Source organism: Aythya ferina, assembly GCF_964211825.1.
Source record: "Aythya ferina genome assembly, chromosome: 28".
Classification (NCBI taxonomy): domain Eukaryota; kingdom Metazoa; phylum Chordata; class Aves; order Anseriformes; family Anatidae; genus Aythya; species Aythya ferina.
Window position 1 is genome coordinate 2,204,900 of NC_140325.1, and position 17,075 is coordinate 2,221,974.

A 17,075-nucleotide genomic window follows, 5' to 3' on the forward strand; every position below is an offset into this window, starting at 1 on the left:
GGGGTTAGGGTCGGGGCCGTGGGGACCCCACAGTTCTGCGCCCTGCCAAGGTTTTTTCCAGCGGACACACCCTTGGGTGAAAGAGCAGGGATGGTCCCGCAGGGACCCCGGCGGGGCTGTCGGGAATGGCCATTTTCTGTGCTTTTTTTTTTTTTTTTTTTTCCTCGAGCGTCTTGTTCTTCATGTTTAATTCCGTGCCTTTTATAATTAACATACTGCCATCATTTATTTCATTTAAATTTTAAAGGCAGCGTACTCTATTTCTATCTCCGCTGCCCCTCTTCCTCGATTTTTTTTCCTATTTACCCCCCCTTATTAATTACCAGCACGAAGACTCTGTGCTGAAGGCCAGATCTCTTTAGTTAAAATGCTGAGAATTAACCCGAGCAGCTAATAACCAGCAAATTAAACCGAGTCTATCTTAAAAAAAAAAAAAAAAAAAAAAAAAAAAAAAGGAGAGAGAGAGAAAGAAACCTCCCTGATATTAACGCGGTCGCTTAAAAGACAAAAAGGGGGGGGGGAGGGGGGGGGCAGCGAAGGAGGGGGGCCGAATAGGAAAAAAAAAAATCCTAATATTAAAAAAGAATTGTATAAACATGGCGACAGACGAGAGCATTTGCACTCGTCACAAAAATGCAACGCATTCCTGGTTGTTTGCAGAAAATTTACAGCTAAGCAATAAAAGTTTACGACTGAATCACAAGTTGGATTGGCCACAGGAAGTCATGTGGACTCCATCCATGAACGTGAACTTTTTATTGTGGTTTCTCTTATGACTCTTTCGCAGTAGTCTTTCCTTTAACAGTCCAAGCAGTGCCAGGGGTAGGATGGTATTTTTCCCCCCCTTAATTATTAGCGTGATGATGATTACTATTTTTTTTTTCAAAAAAAAATCTAGATTTTTTCCCCCCCTCTCTCCTTGGGGTTGGAATTCTTGGTTGCTTTGGGCATTTTGGCATTAATGAGTTTACTGCTGCGTCTGGTTGCCGCCTCCTATTCCCCACCCCTAGGGGCAAAACGCAATGCATTTCCTTTGCAGGATGCGATGATGAGGGGGCACAAGCAGTTGTAAATACCTTTTTTTTTTTTTTTTTTTTTTTTTAGGGGAAAAAAAAAAAGAGAGAGAGAGAGGGAGATTCCTCCTTAAGCTTCCCCCATCCCTTTGCCCAACCAGAGAAGAACTGTTTGGCTTTTGTTTCCATCTTTCTTTTTTTTCCCCTCTTTTTTTTTTTTCCTTTTTTTTTTTTTTTTTTTTAATGTTTCTGTGGAGCTGAGCTGCAAGCGTCAGTGGAACAGAAAGAGAGAGAGACAGAAAGAGAGAGAGAGAGAGAGAGAGAGGGAGAGGGGGAGACAGGAGCCTCTGGTAAGTGTTCCCTTATTGGTTAAAATGTGTAACTAATGATCCATAGCCCGGGTGTTAAGGATAATGATGCATCGTGGTGCGAGCGAGGGGAAGGCGAGGGGTGTAGCTTGGATATGAGGGAAAGCTGCTGCGGGTCGGCAGAAATGCAGTTAATTCGGGGAAAAAAGGGTTTGCTGCTGCTGATGTCATATTCGGGGTGCGGGAGGCAGGACGGGGAGCCGGCTGCGGGGCTGGGAAAAAAAAAAAAAAAAAAGAAAGAAAGGGGGGGGGAATATGAAAAGGGGGGTGGCCGGGGGCTGGGGGCGCGCTGGAGCAGGGGGAGGAAAAAAATCTGTGTCTAGAAATAAGCAAAAATTCATCCGCTCAACTTTTTCCTTAAAAAAAATAAATAAATAATAATAATAAAAGGGGGGGGGGGGAGACGCATGCGCGGAGGGGCCGGCCCGGCGCAGCCCGGGTGGGTCGTCCAAGGCTGGGGTAGTGCCATATTTAATGAGCTGCGCTCCTAATTGTGTGCACAAGGCTCGGCCTTGCACGCCCCTTCCCCCCCCCCCACCTCCCCGCAGCCCCCCCAGTGGCCAGCGGCCGCGGCCTGCTCCTCTTCCTCGGGACTGCAAGCTTCATTACTGGGCCGATAATTAATATTAAGAGCTGGCTGATTAACAAAACAATTTCTGCACCCCAAGGCTCATCCTTTTATTCGCTTTATTTTTGCAACCTCGCGGCTATGGGGTGTAAAGTTCTCCGGGAGGGGTGCTGAGCATTTATTTGATTGAATTCCCCCCCACCTTGCAAGAAGCGATTGCTACCGGATCCCTGTCGTGAAATAATAATAATAGCAATAATAATAATAAGTTTCAGGAGCGCTCTGGTTTTCCTGCGAAGTGGTTAACACGGTGTTGGCTTTTCGTTTTTATTTGCATGCAGGTCCCTCCCCTCTCTCCCTTATTTCTCTCTTTTTCCCCCCCCGGCAGCGACTTGAATTCAGGTTTAAGGCGTGAGATTTAAAGGGTGACCCTTCCCCTGCTAACCTCCCCACCTACCTCTCCATCCACCTCCCTCCCCACCTACCCATCCATCATCTAATCTTATCTATCTCCGTGTATATATCGGTGCCGTGTAAGGAGATATATAACGTAGTGACTTCATTTCCTCTCGAGGTTGTCTCTCTTTTTTTTTTTTCTTTCTTGATGAATTCTCCTTGTTCAAAAAAATATATATATATTATAATAATAAATAATAAAAAGCAGCTCGTGTGTGTGCAGAGATTTGCTGCTGGGGACGGCAGCGCTGTGTGTGCACGTATAGGGCTGGGCAGACAGCTGTACACATATATAGGGGCGGACAACAAATAAACGATAAAGCCTGACATTGTTGTGCGGTGGGGGAGGGGTGGCGGAGGCGATTTTTTGGGCTTATTATAAGCGATTTTTGGGGTTCGCGGTGGCGACAGGGGCAGGGGCACTGCTGGAGCTGCTGGGAGAAAGGGGAAGACTGCAGGACGCGGGCTTCTTACTTTCTGCCTGGCTGCCTTTTTTTTTTTTGGTGTTTTTTAAAATAAAAATGGCCTCCCTTATTTTAATTTCCAGCGTGCGCTCGCAGAAGTTAATTAGCGAAAGTGGTTGCTGAAGTTCTCGGGTGGTTTCTGGTTGCGGTGTGCTGAGAGTGTTTGAAAAAGAAGTTTGGTGGGGTGAAAGAAGAAGAGAAAAAAAAAAAAAAAAAGACAAAAAAGAAAAAGACAAGTTGCAAAAGTTCCGGATCAGCCTTTCTGTTCCCTTCCCTTTTCTTTTGAGAAATCTGGTAAATCCTTGCGCCTGCATTTGGGGCTGGAAATTATCGGCTTCTCGGGGGTTGCCCGGAGCAAAACCAACCGCAGTTCTCACCTGAAAATAAATATTTTTATTTTAGCTTTGCAGAGGCAACTCGCCTTTCCCCGATTTTTTTTTCTTTTTCTTTCAGAAATAAATAGATGGTTTGGGGATGGGACGTGGAGAAAAAAAAAAAATCAGGGAAAGAGACAATTTTGCCTTCGTTTTGTTTGCAGGAGAGAAAAAAAAAAAAAAAGAACAACAAACCCGTTGTGTGAAGGCTCTGCCCCTAACGCTGCTAGTCGTAAAGACATTTTATGAGCAAACAATGAGTGTTTATTGGAACCACATGATTACAGAAATGGGATCTTTTATTGTTTTCAGACCAAATCCGTCTGCTCCCTCTGGCCGGCCCCGGCCGCTCGCTCGCTCCCCGCTTCCGTGAGGCCTGGAAGCCTCCCCAAAAACAATTTTAAATGTATTGATTTTCGGTTTCCCCTGACATATTGTCATCTTTCATATACCCGTAATGCCGAGAAACATTTTAGGACGTAGAGCAGGAATAACGGAATGATTTATACGCTCCGAGTAGTGTTTTTTTTTCTTCTTCTTCTTCTTCCCAGACTAAAGCAGAGGAAATAAATTGCGTCTCGTATCTCTAACATCAGTGCTCGGGAGGGATTATAGGAAAATTGCCACGTGTTATTGACATGGACTTGCAGGGAAATAATAGCTTTTCGACAGATGTAGTCGGTAGGGGAAAAAAAAAAAAAAAAAAAAAGGCAGGAGCGTGGAGAAATTTAAAAATGGAAATTCTGCTGTCCCCAAAAGCTTCCTCATTTATTTATAGGGGTGTTTTACACCGAAATACTGCCTGCCAACCTATTCGCCTCCGAAGGACGTAAATCCCAGCCGCGTAGGAGCAGGGATTGACATTTTACTTGAAAGAGTCGCAGACCCGCGGGACGCGATCTGCCCCACGCGTGGGCGCTTATCTCGGCTGGCACCCAAGGGCACCAAATTCAGGACCGCAGAGCTCCAGCGTGGGGCTGCTTCATTGTGCCAAAGCCGCCGTGTTGTCAGAGCCTGGAAAACCTGGAACTACAAAGAGCCGCTGATAACCAGGCGATTTCCCAACTTGTCGTGTGAAGGAATTCGGCTCGGGGAACGAATCAAAGAAAAACCCACCAGAAATAATAGATGAGCTCGTGCCAAACCACCGTTGGTGTTAGGTGCGAGCGGTGAACGTGGTCGTGTCCAGATCGATTTTCTACGGGCTCCGTATCTCAGGAGCTGTTGCACGATTAAATGTTATTTTTGGCCATGTTTCTGCCCGGAGCGTTGTGCACCAAAGGCTTTCGAGGGGGAAATTTGCGGAGGGAGGAGAAGGATAAAAAGCGAGGCTCGGAGCGATAAAAAAAAAAAAAAAAAAAGATGGGTCAGAGTGATAAAAAAATTCGTCATAGAGGGGAAATTGGACTTTGGGCAGAGATGATGCGTAGCATTGAGGATCAAGGTTTTTATTTTTGGCGGAGAGATTTGGAGATCTTGTTACTGGTGTTGGCGGGGCTGTAATCCCTGCAGCTCGCGCTCTCAGGGAAAAAAAATGGAGAAAAAGGAAAAAAAAAAAAAAAACAACAACCAACAACAGTTGTGATTTTCAGTGTTAGTGCTTGAGGTCAGGGCTAACAGAAAAAGGCCTTTCCCTTCAGATTTGCGTTCGCCGGGAGAGAAAGTGTGGGCTCGGCTTTGGGTGGAAAAGCGAGGAAATCGGGGCAGGGCGCCCCAAAGTGTTTTACAGCAGCGCGGTGACCTCCAGCCGGGGGTGCAAGGGGAAATCGGGGGGGTGGGAGCAGGGGAAAGGAGGCGAGAAGCAGCCCCGTCTCCCTCCCCCTCCTCCCCAGACACAAACACAATAAAAGGCAGAAGTCCCCGAAATTGCGGGTGTCTGGACGCAGTCTGCAGAGGACACGCTGCTCCCGCTGCCTTTGTCGCATGGGGACACACCTTGCTGTAAAAGGCTTTGTCCCCAGACTAAAGACCCAAGACTTCAATGGGGGGCGGGGAGGAAACCCAGAAAAAAAAAAAAAAAAAAAAAAGAAAAAAAAAAAAAAGGAGGGGGAGAGAGCAATGCGGAAAAAAAAAAAAAAAAAAAAAAAAAAGGAGAGAGAGAGAGAAAAAAAAAGCACACACAAAAAAACACATAACCCCCCCAGATTCGTCCTCCAACCAAAGTCCTCGCCCCGGAGCTGGGGATGAGGGGGCACGGGGCTATTGTCCCACAGGTATTGCCCCCACTTTGTCCCCCCTTCCCCCCCCCCCCCCCCCGGGAGTGTTTAAATTTCTGCACGTTTTTGTTTACTTGTTTTGTATACTGCCACCAAGTGACAGAAACTTGCAATCCAGCAATTTTGCAATTTGGTGCCATTTTTTTTTTTTTTTTTTTTTTTCCTCCCCCCTCTTTCCGTTTGTGTAAAAGGGGGGGGGAGAGAGACACAACACCGGGGGTGGGCGACAGAGGATCAGACGGGGAGGGGAGAGGAAAAATAACTCTGCTCTGCTGGGAGAGGGTGCAAACGCCTGCAAAACGTTATCCCGCCATAAAACCCCACTTTGCAAAGAAGTTTTAGTCCCTTTAACATTGAGGCGTGTGTCCCCCCCCCCCGGCCCCCTCCTCGCTCGTCCATAAACCCTCGCCTGAGCTGAACCAAACTTTCTAAAGTTTCTCAAAACCATTCGAAACTCCTCGGTTGCACTTTCTGCTAATTCGAGAGTTTTTTTCTTGTTCTTTCCTTTTTTTTTTTTTTTTTAAGGTCTTAAGCGCCTTTCGTTCCGTGTTACCGTGTTTTAAATCATTCCAATGTACATGAACTCATAAAAATAGATAAGGCATGTCAACTCGGGAACGGTATTTTCCCCCTGAAAATATGAGTGTATTTAAGCAAATCCTGAAATATTAAATTGTTGCTCGATTAAAGACGATGTAAATGTATAAATTCGCCAAAGTGCTCAAGAGGTTGTCTCCAAATATATAGTTTAATTCTGCCTAAGTGATCGCCTCTAAAAAAAAACATCATTAAGGCAACTATTATTGTTTCCTGAATTATTATTTTTTTTTCTTTGCGACCTATGATTAAATTTCTGCCTTCATATCTGCAAAGAATAAAGTGTAAAACTGCCTATAGTTAATGACAACAATTTTTCACTGTTGAGTTATCCTTGCGGAACGTAATAACATCGTACTCCTTTTTATTTTTAATCTGTATACCGAGCATAAGCAATCGCTTTGGTACATGTATGTACGTATGTTTACATGTAGGTGCACACACAAATGCAGCAAAACAGCGTTTTTGGGGGATTTTACGCCACCAAGTATTGTCCGTGACGAGCGTGACGTCACGAGTGCCACTGTCCTTTTCAGTTTTGCCATTTTAATTTTTCCAGCGGGATTTTAGGGAATGTTTCCAGTCCGTCGCGAAAAGCAACCCCCAAAGGAAACCAAAAACAACAACAAAAAAAAATCAGATTTTTTCCCCGCTGCAACGCCCCGCTCGGGACACTGCTACCTGCGGGCACGCCGTGACGCCATCCCAACCCTCCGCCCGGCAAAATTGGGGCAAAAAAAAAGACATTTCCATGCATGAGGCCGAAGGAAAAAAAAAAATCCACCCACTCGCCCGCACTTTTAGCGGAGGAGCCAGCAGGAATGTTTCGCAGCCGCCAGCCACTTCCCTGTAAACAATGCACCACTCAGCGATTTCACATCTCCTAAAATATTGGGGCTTTCTCGCTTTTTTTGGCTCCCCTTCCTAGCTCTGGAGATGCTTCTTGAGCTTTTGGCGTGGAGCTGCAGCGCCCGGGGTTTTTGCACCCGCGTTTGCGGGAGCCCCCGGCCGGGCTCGGTTTCGGTGCTGCCTCCTTTGGATGGGCCGGGGGGTCGCCAATGGATCTGGGGAAAGGAGAAGAAAAATGAAATAAATCAATCCCGCAGATTAGACAGAATATTTCATAAAGAAAAGCCTCCGCTACCCGTCGCAATATCGACGCGGAGAAAATATAAATAAACGCTTAAAAGTGTCAGAAAGTGCTTTCAAAGCTCGGCAGAAAGAGGGAATAAATTTCAGAAGTAGGAACACATTAATTTCTCTTCCCCACACACCTCCCAGCTTCCTGTTTAGGAGACATGTGTTTTGACAATTTCCAGAATTCTGCCTTTTTTTTTCTTTCTTTTTTTCTTTTTTCTTTTCTTTTCTTTTTTTTTTTTTTTTTTTTTTTTTTTTTCACCCCATTCCTTTCCCTGGAAATGTGTGCAGAGAATGAGGGCTTTTGCAGGCGAGGAGAAAAGCCCGGCTCCAGGGTATTTCCCCACTATTATTTTTATTATCATTGTTATTATATATATATCTATATATATAGAGAGAGATTTTTTTCCGCATTGCAACTTGGAGTCGCCCTGAACTTTGCAGGTCGCTCGAAGGGCACACTTTCCTAACCCAACTCTGAGAATAAAACCAGGACAACAACAACACGTTTAAGGCCATTTCCCACCGCCACGCAGCAAAAAATCAATAGGAAAAGGCGAAGGCAAAGAATTGCCTCGCCTGGGAACCCCATCCGCGGGGCGGTGAATGCTCCCTTCATTATCTACCTAGGGCGAAATTGGATGTTGCGGAGCTTTGCATTAAAAAAATCGCGGAAACGGCGCTTATTTCTTTTTCTTTATTATTTTTTTCATTTTATTTATTTATTTATTTATTTAAAACCCCATCTTCTTGGAAAGATATGGGTGGCGGTAGGGGAAAATGGGTGTTTTCGCTAATTATGGCTCTGTGCATCTTTGTGCAGGAGATGCCTTTTAATTGGCAAATAAACCTCCCAAATAGGCCACCCTCTTCAGATCGCGCTGTCTGCAGCGCCGGAGTAAAGTTTAAACAGTCTATCAAGCTCTGAATGGAAGTATTCAGGGGAAGGAGAGATTTCATCTTCTTCTCCTTCTCTCTCTCTCTCTCTTTTTTTTTTTTTTTTAATCAAGAGCTGCCCAGACTCTGACTCTGAGGTTGTAATTACAGAGAGCAGAGAATAGACACGGCTCCAAAACAATGCGAGCCATTTCAGGCTGGGGGAGAGGTAGCCCGTGGCGAATATGCTCCACATAAACCTCCGGGAGTTTGTTGTTGTTATCGTGGTGCCCTTTTTATTTTGTTATTTTTTTTTTTTTTTTTTAGGTGTTATTTACAGCAAAAGCAATATTTGACTAGGAAAGCCCTGTTGTAAAGAGCAGGAATAAATTCCCAGCGAAAGACCCAAATAAATAATTAGGACTCACGTGTGCCATAAATGTCAAGTTAAAAAAAAAAGGGGGGGGGGAGCAAAGGAAAGGGGGGGAAGGATGAGATAACATATACAAGGTGAAATCAGTTTAAATAAAAAGGCTTTTAATGGCATCACTTGTATTTACCTCTAAGAGCTTCAAGTATTTAATCAGATGTGAGCACGCAGCTTTATGGCCAGATGTCAGTGGCGTGTACGCGCGTGTGCGCCTTGCACACTCAGGGCTGTGGGCACATCTAGGAGGGGGCATCGCCCCTCAGCTGCACAGGGGTGCCCCCCCCCCCGCCCGCCCGCATCCCAAAAAGAGGCGTTTTGCAAACACTTGGCATAACACCCCCACCACCACCATACTTGTACCATTGGGATTATTTTTTTTACTCCGGAGAGGGGGGGGGCACGTTGGGGCTCGGTGTCCCCGGTGTGTCCCGGTTCCCGGGCATGGCATGGCCGCGGGGGGGGGCCCGGCTGCTCCCCGGGCCGGGCTCGGACCCAAGTGGTCAACGTGGCTGGAACAAAACAGCAAATCCCACCCAGCCCCTCTTCAAACAAACAACCCGCGGCTCGCAGGGCTGCGCAGAATGCGAGCCTGACAGTAGCGGTTTATTAAGGCTGTAGGCTGTTTAAGGAGGGAGGGGGGGACACCGATTTGGATTTGTTTCCTTTCAGTAATTACTGAGGGATAGAAAACACATGTGTTGGGCTTGCATTTTTTTGAAGCCTTTTTCTAAATCAGTTCATCAATTCGCTAATTATAGCTGGGAGGGGGGAGGAAATCTCCCGACACATATTTTTTCTTTCTCCCCCCCCCCCTTTCCCTCTCCTCTCCCTCTCTCCCTCTCTGTGTGAACATCAGAGTGGGGAGAAGGGGGAAAAAAAGGGGGGAATATGGCTTATGAGTGGTGAATGTTATTTCAGATTTCTATGGGCGCTTTTCTTTTCTGGGAACAAAGAGCAACTCCTATTAAAGAGCTACTCGAAGACTTGTACATATTTCTACTGCTGTGTAGCACTTTTAATAAAACATCTGTTCTTGCTTCTGCTGATGAGTTTACATAATTGTTTGCAGACCAATTTAACCAGAAAGCGCCCCACATATTCCCTGTACATGTTTTCATGGGGGAAAAAATAAATACCTTTTTGGTAGTGACATATCTTGATGAAATACTTTCGAGAAATCCCCAAACTGCTAGAAAATATCAATGGGAAAAAAATATCCAGTGCATTCAAAACGTGAGACTGAGGAATTGCAGTGAGCAAAACATACTTTAATGATGCCTCATTTGTATTTGCAGGAGCTTTTTGGGGTGGCTGTGCTTTTTTTTTTTTTTTTTTTTTCTTCCTACCCTCTCCTCTCTGTGTCTCTCTTTCCTACCCAGAAACCTGATTTTTAACGTGGGGAGAGGATTCTATTTTAAGTTTCTTTACGGCAGCTGGTTTCTGTTCACTATAAATCGACCAGACTTTTAAGACTTGCCCTCTGTTTAGAGAAGTAATAAAACACTTAACTTTCTCGACTCCTAGTCACACGGTTATCACACAGGTCTCGGATACAACAGCCCCCGAGCACCTATACAAAAAAAAAATAATAATAAAAAAAATGTGTGTGGGGGGAGCAAAAGCAAAAAGCAAATAAAATAATAATAATGATTAAAAAAATAGCCCAGAGGGTGTCCTTCCAGCACCAGACTTTCCTCCAAACTTTGGTAAGGTTGGCGTCATTATAAATGCCCTTCCATAGGTGAAACTCCCCACGTGAATCTGCCCTAGCAAAGGTCCAACCCATAGAGCTGGAGCTACTTTTAATTTACTCGCCAAATTGCATTGGGCTGTAAGCAATACATAAGGTAAGACAACACGCCAATAACTGCAAAGCCCTCATTCATCCATCTATCCGGCCAGTCCATTTGTTGGACCCTGCAACAATTTAATATCTGGAAGCAGCTTTCAGGGTTAGCGTTGGTTTCCAAAGTAACCATGCCCTGAAAGGACTGGGTTCAGAGATGTGCCCATGGCTAACAATATTTGCAGCACAGCCCTGGCTCTCCAGATATGTCCAGCTGAGAGTGCCTCTGGCTTGGGGGGGGGGGGTTAACATGTCAGCAGAAGGCGGAAAAAACCCTCTGTAATTGCATTTCTTTGCTACTTTCTCTATTTTCTCCAGTTTGTTGGATTCCATAAATTCCCGGGTAGGCTCTGCCAGAGGGCTGGGGGAAAGGGGAAAGGAAGAGGAGGGGAACGAAAGCAAACTGAAGTTCTCTTTTTTGGGGAAAACGCCTGTAAATCTTCCCCATGTCCATGAGTCCTATATCTGTACTGGGCTGGCTACAAGTTGGGCAGCCTAAGGTAAAGTCAGGCTGCGCTCCCTAACAAGGTACATGTGCTAAATAACATGGTGCATACTTGCAGCTATCTCCTTCTTTTGGTTAGAAACTTTATTTTTTCCCCTAGTGACACTCAGGGGAAGCCTTAACGTTATAGAAGATGAATACACGAGCTTTTTTTTTTCAGTTGTAGTCTCGTTTATGGTTTTATTGCTACCATTGATTACTTTGCTTTGTTACACAGAGGAAAAAGAGCATAAAATCCGTTGGCATCCGGGTTCCTGTTATAGCTGGGGAAAAAATATACAGCCCCCCCCAACCCTTCTTTGTCAGCTAAAATCTTTTAGAGATACATCGCTAAAAGGAATTAAGTCCATTGACTGAGAGCAGGACAAACAAATGCTCTCAGTTTCGAATTTGAGTGTGCACCTAGAAACCCTCCTCTCAGCAGCCCCACGCACCCTTACATTTAAAATAAAAATGTGGACACGAAGGAGGTTAAAAAAAAAAAAAAAAAAGAGGAGGCCAGGGTTTCCCCGCCATAATTGAATTTTTAAATAGGAAGCCACCAGAATGATAAAGATACCTCGCAATATTTACAGATCAGCAGGTATGTTTTACATTTAAGGGGCAATTTATGGCTCTAGATTGAAATTAAAATTAGATTAGCTGTCTTCATTTCAATTAGTTCTAGGTGCAATCTACCCAGAGAAGATGTAATATAATCCCCTCTTTCATCTAACTAAATATTTGCAATAGAAGTTTCCCAATCAGTTGTAAATATCTGAAACTATAAATTTCTGCAAACATAAACACGAGGTTGCGTCCCCAGCCCAGGCTCCCAATTGCTCTCAATTACGGATAGAAGTGCTCTTTTTTGTTGTTGTTGTTGTTGTAGTTGCTGTTGAAAATGTAAATATCCTCTAGCATTGCCACACGTTGAAAATTAGCAGGGAAACGTGCAGGAGAGGAATGTCAAACTGCACTAGAGGAGAAACCTAACTTCCAGACTAACCTGAGTTCGCAATGTTGTGTGTTTCTTGTCTGTCTTTTCTTTTTTTCCCCCTCCCAAAGACATACTTTAGGAATGCTCTGAAACACGTTATCAATTCAGAAGTCGCCATGTTTTCCCCCTCTCTTTATGTAATATTTTCTCATCAGGAACACAACCATTTGATTCCATAATATTGACCAATGCTACATGAGAACAAGACAAAAAAAATCGGGATAATTTATGGCTTAATATTCTGTGGACATCTGAGATTTATTACTGTGAATTCTGAGCTATTTTATTACAAGATATTAAGCAAACATTTCTTAAAAAAAAAAAAATCAAAAAGAATGGAAAAAAAAAAAAAAACACAACACACGGTGCCTCCAAACCCCAGTGTCCATGGGGCAGAAAAAGGGGGGTGTGGGGGGAGAAAAGTTGAGGCTGGGTTGGGAAATTTGCGCCAGATCCCACTTGGCCGCAGCTGCCTCCGGGGCAGGACCCAGCGATGGCTCCGGGAGCGCCGCCACCCCTCGCCCCCCCCCGGGCTCCCCGGGGCTGCTTGGGGGGTTTTGGGGGTGCAGGACTTACTTTCAATGCACACTTAGTTTCAACTAGGGAATCAACAGAAGCAAAAGCAATTTTTCCCTTTTTGACACCCGCCTCCCCATTGGCTCCCCCCGGGTCAGCTGACTTTGTCATTTTGTCTGTCCTGGAGCAGAGCCTTCCCTATAACAATCTAGTTCAGACTACAAACTGGAGACAGAAATAAATATTAAAGAAATCACACAGCCAGGTATAGAGGACGATATGAATTCCTATTTTACAAACCCATCTTTATCCTGCCATCTAACCAGTGGCCAAGAGGTGCTTCCCAACGTAGCCCTCAATTCAACTGCCTATGACCCTGTCAGGCATTTTTCTACTTATGGAGCAGCCGTTGCTCAAAACCGGATTTATTCTTCTCCTTTTTATTCACCGCAAGATAATGTTGTGTTTAGCTCCAGCCGAGGACCTTATGACTATGGATCTAATGCTTTTTACCAAGAAAAAGACATGCTTTCTAGCTGCAGGCAAAATTCTATGGGACATAATACACAGACATCAATCGCACAGGATTTTACCAGTGACCAAAACAGGAACACTTCGCAAGAACAAAAAACTAGCATTCAAATATACCCATGGATGCAGCGTATGAACTCCCACAGTGGTAAGTTTTACAGCTCGGAGATATAAATTAAATAAACTGAACCATCTTTACGACCTTCTCCCTAGCAGAACAGGCTGAGCGACTTTTTATGGCCCCATAAAAACAATAATATAGCTCCTTCACAGTTGCAGCTACAGGCCTTTTATTTGTTAAGTTGTTGCAAGCAAATATGGCTTGTTATGCTCTTTCTAATTAAAAGACTTCGAGAGTGTAAAATATCTATAATAAAGTGCAGCGAGCTCTGCTCGGGAGTTAAGCACAAAATATTACTGGGGTAAAATAAGTTTTAATGATGGGGACGGAAAGTGCGGTTGTGCTCCCCGCAGGACGAGGGGCACTTTGCCCCCCCCCCCCCCACGCCCCCCCAAGCAACCCCAAATTGGCTGGAAAAGGAGAGAAATGGTGGAGGGAGGGGGGGGGGTGTAAAAATGAATAATGAATAGTAAAAAAAAAAAAAAAGAGAGAGAGAGAGAAAAATAAATAAATAAAGGGGAATTAAATAAAGGGAAATAAATAGAAAGGGGGAAATGATTGAAAGGGGAAATAAATTAAAAGGGGAAATAAGTGGAAAGGGAAATGTAAGAAAGGAAATAAGTAAAAAGGGAAAATTAGTAAAAAGCAAAAAAAGTATAAAAATAAGAAGTAGAAAGGAGAAGAAGTAAAAGAAATATAAGCAAGGAAATATAAGTAAAAAAGAAAAATAAGTAAAAAATTACAAAATAAGTAAAAACTGAAAACATAAGTGAAAAAGGAAAACATAAGTGAAAAGGGATAAATAAGTGAAAAGGGATAAATGAGTGAAAAGGGAAAAAATAAGTGAAGAGGTAAAAAATAAGTGAAGAGGGAAAGATAAGTGAAAAGGGAAAGATGAGTGACAAGGGAATGATAAGTGAAAAAGGAAAAAGTGAAAAGGGAAAAAAAATAAAAAATAAATAAAAAATAAAGGAAAAAACCCACAAATACAAGAGATTTTAAAAAAAAGGAAAAAAAAAAAAAAAAAAAAAGGGCAGCATCCCGAGGGAAAACGTGCCAAGGGGGGATGAAAAAGGAGGAAAATGGGGGGGTGCCGGGGAGGGGGCGGCGGGGGGGGGGGCGTGGGGCGGCGCGGGGCTGCGCGGGGGCGGAGGGGCGCGGGCGCTCGCCCCCCGCGCTCACGATTTTTAGTCTGTTTTGTCTCGGCTCCCCTAGGAGTGGGCTACGGGGCCGACCGCCGGCGGGGCCGCCAGATTTATTCCCGTTACCAGACGCTGGAGCTGGAGAAGGAATTTCACTTCAACCGCTACCTGACGCGGCGGCGGCGCATCGAGATCGCCAACGCGCTCTGCCTGACGGAGCGGCAGATCAAAATCTGGTTCCAGAACCGGCGGATGAAGTGGAAAAAGGAGAGCAACTTGAGCTCGACCCTCTCCGGGGCGGGCGGTGGGGCAGCCGCAGCCGCCGCCGATAGCTTGGCCAAGGAGGAGAAGCGAGAAGAGACAGAGGAGGAGAAGCAGAAGGAGTGAAAAGGGACGCCCCCCCCCCCCCCCAGCCCCCCCCCTTCGACTCCCCCCCACCCCCCAAAAAAATAATAATACCCCCCCCCCCTATTTATCACTGGCACAATGTTTGGCTACGGTTAAAAAAAAAAAAAAAAAAAAAAAAGGAAAAAAAAAGAATAATTATTCTTATAAAGGAAGAATAATGGGGGGAATTATTAAAAAAAAAAAAGGCTAATGTGGAAATGTGGAACCCCCCCAGCGCTCCCCACACACTTCACAACTCCCCGCTCTCTTCAGTGCCCCCCCTTCCCCCCGCACACACATCGCCTATTTATCTCACTCGGAATAAGACTGTTTCCAACCGCACACTTATCCTCCCCCCCAACCTTCAGGCCCCCCCCTCCTCCACCTTCTGTCCCCCCCCCCCCCCAAATTGGGCTTGCGAGAGGCACGGCCCTGGAGACGGCCTCAGCCCCCCCCCCCCCCCGCTTCCCCTTCCGCCAGCCACACGAGTTTCTCCTCCCATGGTGAAAAATCTGAATCCCTGCGAAAGCTCCTTCCACGTAAATATAGCATTTCCGAGAGTACCCTACTTGTATTTAAGCAGATACCTGGGCTCATCACTGCATACAACAAACTGTGACAGTTTCTGTGTGAATATTTTTAACTGTGTTTGTGGTACCTGTATTTATATTTATGTTTAGCACTGTAATGTTCCACGGTATAAAGTGAATGGAGTTCTATAGCAGTAGAAGAGAAAAGAAAAAAAAAATCTTGTGTTACACCCTCTCATGTATAAAGGTCATGTCCAGAGGACTATGTTGAGTATTTAATAAAAACTGAATATTATTTTTAAAGTTTATAGAATGGCCTCTGAGCTTCAGTTGAAACCTTTCATGTTGATAACAGCCTGTTAGAAAGTTCACTTATCTTCTGTGTGTTGTTCCTGAAAATCAGCTCCCTCTCCCCTTTTTCTCCCTCCTTCATACCTCTCTCATTCAAGAGTATTCCAAAAAAAAAAGGGGGAAAAATACATTTTGCTTTGTCTCCTTGAATTAGTCTTGTTACTGTATTGTTCGGTGGCATCAGGAATCTATGCCATACCTCTCGCTTCATGATTAAAATGGATTTCCAAAGTTCAAAACAGTATATATTTCTTATTGCAACCTCCTCAGTCAAATACCAGCTCCAAGGTTTTGATTCTTTTTATTATCATTGTTATTATTTTCATTTAATTCGACCTCTCCAAAGCTGAGAATCTGCCAGCTCTGCGGAAGGATCCACTTCCCCTCAGCCCTATCTCGACCCAATAAACCTTTCCAGGGAGGGGGGAGTCACTTTTATCCAGAAACTCATCCTTGGGAGAGCGGAAATTGTCGATATAACGCTATGAAACAAACCCTTCTGATGGGAGTGCTGTGGATTGCAGGCTCGGATAATGTATTACGAAGGCTGGATAAGAAACTGCATTTTCTCTCCTCTTTGTCAGTGCTCTCCTATTTGCTCGGCTGTTCACTAGGTAGCACTCAGCCAGGGCTAACACTGCCCTGGAAGCTGCTTAGTCCCCTTCAAGTTTTTTATGAAACAACCAGGATTCGGTGTTAAGTGACCATTACCAGGAAAAAAAATAAATAAAAGGGAGAAGAAGGAAAAAAGAAAAAAAAAATAAAAAAAAGGAAAAAAAAAAGCCCGGGGAGGATTTTTCAGCCCATCCTTTGCTCGTCTCCAGCCTGGAATGTGCAGGCGATTTTTGAAAGGCGCAGGAAAGACGAAAAAAATCTGTCTTAAAACGAAACAAAACAAGCAAACACCACCACCAACCACAAGCCAAGAGCGTTTTGCAAGAGGGTAGCGACCTGGACAGGGAGCAGGAGGCTCCCTGGGTGTAAACCATTTTGAATTTCAAAAAAAAAAAAAAAAAAAAAAAAAAAAGGACAAAACCATACGTATATCCACCACCACACATATATAATTCAGCGTCTACAGAGAGAAGGAAGGCAATACGCAACACCCAGCGCATTGAAGGCATTATCTAGGTATTGGATGGATACCGAATATAAAGAAATGTGCTCAGGTCTGTAATGCGGAGCCCGGAGCCGCAGCAGGCTGGGGGGCTCGGTGCTGCTCGTCTCCCACCGCACACACACCCTGCTCCAGTGCAGAAGGGAGGGCTGGAAAGTCAGATTTGGAGGCATTTATTTCCCTCTCAGTGCCCTTTGAAGAGAGGGCTGGTTTCTCAGCGAGCAGCAGGCAAGATCCAGGCTTCTGCCAGCAATAAATTGCAGGGGGAAAGGTAACAGGAATGTAAACTTTGGCGCATTGGAGGAGCTACATGCGAGGAGCAGCCCGTGCATAGCGCTAAGGAGCTTCCCCGACCGCCACCACTCCCTAAATCTGAAAAGAAAAAAAAAAAAAAAAAAAAAAGCAACGGGGAAAGTGCTTCCTTCCACCCAGCCAGCAAAAAAAAAAATACGCCAAGATTTATTACGCGGAGCCAACGCGCTGCTGCGAGCTCGCACCCACTCAAAACCGAGCCTTTCCCACGAGATGCGATTTGGGGATGCGCGCAAGGC

General features: G+C 44.8%; 1 protein-coding gene across 4 annotated transcripts; it reads left to right on the top strand.

Moving 5' to 3' along the window:
• The first annotated feature begins 767 nt into the window (after positions 1-767).
• Positions 768-14,589, top strand: HOXC6 (homeobox C6). 4 transcript variants are annotated; one of them, XM_084499832.1, is made up of 3 exons: positions 768-1,363; positions 12,816-13,024; positions 14,213-14,588. In XM_084499832.1, the coding sequence occupies exons 2-3, from the start codon at positions 12,871-12,873 to the stop codon at positions 14,524-14,526; spliced, it is 468 nt and encodes a 155-aa protein (XP_084355958.1). In that variant the 5' UTR covers positions 768-1,363; positions 12,816-12,870; the 3' UTR covers positions 14,527-14,588. The 4 variants fall into 4 exon arrangements, with proteins under 4 accessions (XP_084355958.1, XP_084355957.1, XP_084355959.1 ...); XM_084499831.1 differs by having other exon boundaries at positions 769-1,363; positions 12,800-13,024; positions 14,213-14,587; XM_084499833.1 differs by lacking the exon at positions 768-1,363 and adding an exon at positions 7,119-10,346.
• Positions 14,590-17,075: the final 2,486 nt, after the last annotated feature.

Excerpts from the sequence above, each read along its gene's own strand:
- HOXC6 (XM_084499830.1), top strand. The coding sequence starts at position 12,625 with ATGAATTCCTATTTTACAAACCCATCTTTATCCTGCCATCTAACCAGT. Across the intron at positions 13,025-14,212 it reads GCGTATGAACTCCCACAGTG|GAGTGGGCTACGGGGCCGAC; the intron begins GTAAGTTTTACA and ends CGGCTCCCCTAG.